General features: G+C 44.6%; 1 protein-coding gene across 1 annotated transcript in view; it reads left to right on the forward strand.

Moving 5' to 3' along the window:
- The window catches only part of LOC144792126 (uncharacterized), a 201,893-nt gene extending 195,034 nt beyond the window's left edge, over positions 1 to 6,859 (forward strand). Inside the window, exons 40-43 of the mRNA XM_078667000.1 lie at positions 2,525 to 2,638; positions 6,241 to 6,360; positions 6,479 to 6,595; positions 6,714 to 6,859. Of these exons, the coding sequence (XP_078523126.1) occupies positions 2,525 to 2,638; positions 6,241 to 6,360; positions 6,479 to 6,595; positions 6,714 to 6,859 (497 nt within the window). The remainder of the gene's footprint in view (positions 1 to 2,524; positions 2,639 to 6,240; positions 6,361 to 6,478; positions 6,596 to 6,713) is intronic.
- Positions 6,860 to 6,943: the final 84 nt, after the last annotated feature.

Here is a 6,943-nt window from a genome sequence, read left to right on the forward strand (position 1 = left end):
CCATTCCCTGGCAGTGGCATGGAGGTTCCGATTATATGCTTGGCGGGACTGCTGCGGTCCCGTCAAGCATATTACGACTTTCCTCCATGCAAATATTGGTGGTGAGGAAAGGAAGGGGGCCTGCAGGGCCCCCTTGTGCCTCACGCCTTGTGGATGCACACAGGGGGGCACAACATGTGCCCCCCTGTAGTCATGCACAGAGGTTCCAGCACGGCATGGAGTTTTCAGTCCATGCCATGCTGGAACTTCCTTTGATGTTCCCAGTGTGGTATCTATTTTTTAGGTACTGCTGTGGGAAAGATACAGGAAATGCCCGCCAATGACAAAGAAAGTCCCGCCTCTGCACCATCGGAATTTTAATCGGGCACTTAGTGTGTCCTTTCCACTGGGCAACAAAGAGGCCAAGAAAGGGTTGCCTTAGGAGGGCTATGGACTTTGGAATAGTGTAAATTACTATTCCAGCTCCAGTGGGTGTATCAGTAGGGAAGGTGTTGGACTTAATATCCAACATTGGTGCAACATTGCGTTCCTTAAAGCATGTCATTGTACCAAATTGTGTGGTAAAGGAACACATGATAATGTCACAGTCAGGGCAGGGACTGCATTGTAAAAGCAGGTTGTGGTTAAGACTGCGTGGCAAAGGATGTTTCCCACTGAGGATGAGACCTTAGAATGCCACATTTATGCCTGACACCAGCAAGTGGATTGGGGTGCCTCCTAGACACTTCGTACACAATGGGGTAAAGGTTCCAGGGGCTTCTCTACCCAATTCTGCAGTAGTTCCTGTTTGGCTTACTGTAAACATGCCCACAATGACAAGGCCAGGGCAAATTCAAGTTGTTTAAAGTTTTCTGGCACACTAAACTTGGGCTCCGAGGTCTGTGGGTGTGTAGGGGAGTGCACTATGGTAATCACCAGTTTACTTCCCATTTGTCAAGCTGAACTTAAGCAGTTAAAATAAGTAGCTTTCTTTATAGTGATGTCAGTCTAATTCAGCCAGCCCGCATGTCTCCATTCTGTCACTGGTACTGTTTTAATTTTTATCTGCTTCCATTTGGAGAGTTCTTCAGGAACTCTAGGATACTTTATTATCAATCTGCTGATAACATCCAGATCTCTTTTAAGATTTTGTCCCTGAATGTAATTTCACCCAGGATAATGTTCAAGATGAATGTCTAATTATCACCCAGAACGTAACCCATCAAGATGGAGTTTTTGTGCAGCGGCCTGAATCACTCCAACTAGCCTGTCCAGCTACAGATCAACTCCTTCACCCTCCTGGATTGTAAACCATCTATTGTGGGTCCCTCTAAATGTTCACCCCTGATAACAGACTTCACCTACAAAGACAAATCTCTGCTATAGCCAAGAGCACAAGTCAGCAATAAGGGTGGGCGTAGTTCGCGAAGTAGCGCTACGCGAAGCTATGCGAAGTGAACTTCGCACTATGCAAACTTCACGTAGCACTACGCGAGCTGCGTAGTAGCATGTTCGCACTGTGCAAGATGCATTTTCAATGATTGCATGGTGCGAACAAGCATCCGGCAATGTGCAATCATTTAAAACGGCATCTTGCACAGTGCGAGCTGTAGTTTTCTGCCGCTCGAGTAGATTTTTACTCGAGCGGCAGCTTTCTCAATGAGAACTGGTAGTTTCTCATTGCGAGCGCTCGCGAGCATGCAGGACCACTCGCAATGAGAAACCTGACCTACCCGCGTTGAGAGTCTCGCCGGGATGTAATTTTGCTTGCTCGCGGTCGCAAACATGATGTTGAGGACCGCGAACAAGCAAAAAATGACCGCTGCACTACGCTACGCTGCGCTACGCGTGTTCGCACTGTGCTACGTGCAGCTCGCATAGTGCGAAGTTGTTAAAAACGATTTCCTAACTATATAACTCCTGAAACCTATGGTTTTTTCAGTGAATTTCAAAGGTTTTTTAAATGCTAATTCCTAACTATATAAGGCCTGAAACCTATGGTTTTATATATATATATATATATATATATTCTTTCCAATCCTATTCCATTGATCAAAGAAACAGGCACCGACGTGGGATGGGAATCAAAGAAAATGATTTATTCCATGCAATACAGATCAAGACGCGTTTCGACGGATGAATCCGCCTTGCTCACTACATCAGATATATAGAGTCAAGGTACATATATGTGGAGTTATATAGAGTAAAACTTTGCTTGCCCATAGAAACCTACCTTCACGATATCTTTGTACTGGATATTCTCAACACAAAATTTTGTCCACTCAATACTTTTTTCTCTAATGCTTTGTATAAATACTTATTAGGGTGAGGATACGTCTGTAGATTGATATTGTGACGGCAAAGATGAGGGTCGAAACGCCTTCAACTCTCCATTCTTTGAGTGCTATTTCCTCCTCTGTCCTAGTGTCACATTCTCATTCCTCATGATAAAAGATTTGTGCTGCTCGAATGCTGTATGCAGATGCAGAATGCTCCAACAGGGATTGAAACCAATGAACAGTTTGCATCTTTTTTTTCGTCTCAGGCAATGGAACTTTCTGTGATCTAGATGAGTGTCTCGGAAGACCCTGCTCAGCAAATGCAACATGTACGAACACCATTGGAAGCTTCACGTGCACCTGCAAACCTGGATTTACTGGTAAATATAGGTTTCAATTGTCTTCCAATCCGTCCTCTTCAGGTCTACACATGAATTAGTGCTGCATGTTCTTCTCTCATCCGTTGAGCAAAAAGTCCAGTTGATGCAAATGAGGGGTCATTGGAAATTGGTGTAACTAGTACCATTCTGTAAGACTTATGGTACTACTGCCCCAAGCTGAGGTAAAGGGGCTACTGAGTTTCTGCCAGTTGAAGTAATGCCATTATTTGATTTGATTTGATTTTAAAACTTATAAAGCGCAACGAATGCCCGGAGGCGTCATGGCGCTGACACTAAAAATCGACGTCAGAGCAGATGCAAGTGCATTAGACGTCTGTTTGATAGAGCCAGGGGGCATATTACCAAGGGCCTTATCGCCGCTTTAGCGGGAATTTTTCCCACTAAAGTGGCGATAATTTTATCGCCCTATTACCTAGCTGTCGCTAACACGAGTTAACGACAGCTATTAGGAGATAGCGATCATCTTGGGGCCCACTTTGCATGTCAGCGATAAATATCGCTAATGACATGCAAAGTGGGCGTGCCAAGATGTTAGCGACTGGAAACAGTCGCTAACATCGCTATCTCCTATTACCTACTTTTGGAAATAATTGCGCTAAGCGCGATTATCTCCAAAAGCTAACGCCTGCCCAGAGCAGTTCTTAGCCATGTTATCCAATGGAAGGTGGATAACATGGCTAAGAGCATTGTCACGATAATGCATGAATATCGCTGATTTTTCAGCGATATTCATACATTTCCCACGATTTTTACCGCTTTTGAGATAAACCTTGATAATATCAAGGTATCTCAGTGGTAACAATCATCGGAGCGCGGCGATATTATTATACCCGCTAACCAAGCTTAGCGATAATTATCGCTATTGCTTGGTAAGATGCCCCCAGGTTTTTAAAGATTTCCTGAACATAATGAGGTTCGGACTGTTTTTGATCGTAAATTGTAGGCTGTTCCAGAGTTTGGTCACTCTTACCTAGAAACACCTGCCACCCCAACGAACTTGTTTGAATCTGGGTGCTTGCAGCAGCTTCTGATGGACCGATCTAAGATTCCTAGAAGGAGCATAGTATTTTATTCTGGAGGTCAGATAGAGGGGACCTCTAACATGAAGTGCATTAAATGTGATGCAGAGTGCCTTGAAAGCTATTCTTTTCCGGACAGGTAGCCAATGGAGCGCCACCAGTCGCTGGGCCACTGATTCATACCTAGGAATCTGCAGAATTAATCTGGCCGCCGCATTCTGCAGACGTTGGAGCTTGCTCAAATATTGATATAAGATACAAGGCATTGTCATAATCCAACCTGGATATTGCATGGGCAATTACCACGGTTTTCAAGGTCTCAGGGGGAATAAAAGCTCGGATCTTAATGATCAACTTAAGCATAGCCTAGAACCTCGCTGTAATGGCATTGATCTGACTGTAAAAAGTTAACCGATCATCAAAAATCACCCTGAGATTTCTGACTTTGGAGACCGGTTGGGGACACTCACCCAGCTCAGTAGGCCACCATTTTAGCGACCAGCCCAGAGGATTTGTTCCCAGAAGTAAAACCTCTGTTTTGCTGCCAGTTAATTTCAGACAGGTGGCTTATCACCTTGGGTCAATTAGTAGAAGGACCCCTGTGCCATAGTGGTGGTCCTCTCATTCTGTACTGAGCTGGGTAGCTGTCTCCTATATAAAAGAAGATCAATTTTCTTAAAAAGAACAAAAACAAGAAAATAAGTGCAGATACAAAACATCTTTGCTTAAGTGGCCATCCCAGTAATTATTTTCCTTGGCCCTTTCCATTTTTCAAAACAATTCTGTAATTCTTCTCCAAGGTTTCCTATTGAATTGTAATGACAATTGACACATGTTTTTGTTGCTTAATATGATTTGGACAAAGGCCAAGGACTGGATAAGGAAGCATGTCATAAGAACACTGGGGCATATTACCAAGCAATAGCGATAATTATCGCTATTGCTTGGTTAGCGGGAAAAAAATATCGCCGAGCACCGAGGATTTTTACCGCTGAGATACCTTGATATTATCAAGGTTTATCTCAAAAGCGGTAAAAATCCTGCGAAGCGCGAATATTTCCAAAAGTTGTTAAAAGGAGTTAGAGATGTTAACGACTGTTTTCAGTCACTAACATCTTGGCACGCCCATTTTGCATGTCATTAGCGATAATTATCGCTGACATGCAAAGTGGGCCCCTAAATGCCCGCTAACGCCTACAAGCTGTCGCTAACTAGTGTTAGCGACAGCTTGGTAATAGGGCGATAAAATTATCGCCGCATTAGCGGGAAAAAGTCCCGCTCATGCGGCGATAATGCCCTTGGTAATATGCCCCACTGTTCCAACATGGTGACAGACATTATCAAGGTCCATATGATGCAAATGAGCAGCCATTTGGAGTTTGGTGGAACCACTTCCTTCAGTCTTAACTCCAGAGCTCTCAGTTGTGCGGTCAAGAACACACATCTACTTTCTTTTTGTATATTTCTTTGATAGTTTAGTTTATATCCAACTCTGTTTGCAGTATGCGCAATGCATGAGGCACAAGTTACATGAAAACAAAAATGCAGGAACACATCTGGGAAAAGAAAGAGACTGAGAACATCTACACATGTACTGTATAACATGAAGTAAAATGTTTGGAAAGTAACTTTGAAATCAAACACTACCAAAGGCAATTATATAGTAAATAACTTTAAAAACCCATGCTTTGTGAGCTCCCTGCTGTTTTTCCAAGAACATCAACTAAACCAGTGCTTTCTTCCTTTATCAGGGCTTACTACACACATGCTCATGTAGCCTTGGATAGCTAGGTCTCTCAAGCATGGGTCTTACATATTGAGTATGGCATGTTGCACTACATCCACAGTATACACCGGGGGGCAGATTTATGATAACTGGCGCATCCCCAGGGATGCGCCAGTTATCTTGCGCCGCAGCTCCGCCACCCATGGTGCGCGCATTTACAATGCGGCGCACCATGGGGCAAAAAAGGCACAGATGCGTGACGCATCTGTGCCGTAAAGGTGGCGCATTGCTGGAGTTGCGTCGCAAGCGCGACGCAGCTCCAGCAAGGCTCGGGGGTGCCCTATCTGTCCAATGCTGCATCAAGCCTTACGCCTGCTTCAAGCAGGCGCAGGGTTTTGACGCAGCATTGGCCTGAAAGTGACTGAGTGAAATCTTATAGATTTCACTCAGCCACTTTTGCGAGGCGCACCTGCCCCGGAACGCCCACCCTGCGCCGGAACGCCCACCCTGCCCCGGAACGCCCACCCTGCGCCGGAATGCCCACAAGTGGCGCAGGGCTTTACAACGTGACGCATCTGCCTAGATGCGTCACGTTGTAAATGGGTCGTAGGGATGCGCCACGTTTACGCCGCAGTTGCGTGATGCAAACGTGGCGCATGACCAACATAAATCTGCCCCATAGGGTCTTATTCACAAGCCCCCTGCGCCACCGGTTATCTCTCTTAATATGGGAAAATGTGATGTACTGGCTGGGCAAGAGGCTTGTAAATAAGCCCCACTGTGATTAGCCTAAAGCCACTTCTCTGGTCTCTGAATACTTTGTTCCATCTTTTTAGGTAATGGAACATCTTGCAGTGATGTAGATGAGTGTGTGGTGAACAGCACATGCCACAAATACGCGACCTGCAACAACACTATTGGAAGTTACACATGCACCTGTAACTCAGGATACCAAGGTAACTCAAGCGAGGGTCTTCTTACGTATTCTATAAGTTATGTCACATTTAATCCGCAGGATACATACAATGACTAGTATATACCGACTCCCCTGAATACTTTATTGCTTCCCTTTAGGCAACGGGACATTTTGCAGTGATGTAAATGAGTGTTTCACCAGCCCATGCCACAAAAATGCGACCTGTGCTAACACCGTTGGAAGTTACACTTGCACTTGTAACTCAGGATACCAAGGTAACTCAAGCGAGGGTCTTCTTAAATAATCTATAAGTTATGTCACATTTAATCCGCAGGATACATACAATGACTAGTATATACCGACTCCCCTGAATACTTTATTGCTTCCCTTTAGGCAACGGGACATTTTGCAGTGATGTAAATGAGTGTTTCACCAGCCCATGCCACAAAAATGCGACCTGTGCTAACACCGTTGGAAGTTACACTTGCACTTGTAACTCAGGATACCAAGGTAACTCAAGCGAGGGTCTTCTTAAATAATCTATAAGTTATGTCACATTTAATCCGCAGGATACATACAATGACTAGTATATACCGACTCCCCTGAATACTTTATTGCTTCCC

This window comes from Lissotriton helveticus, chromosome 11, assembly GCF_964261635.1.
Source record: "Lissotriton helveticus chromosome 11, aLisHel1.1, whole genome shotgun sequence".
Lineage (NCBI taxonomy): Eukaryota > Metazoa > Chordata > Amphibia > Caudata > Salamandridae > Lissotriton > Lissotriton helveticus.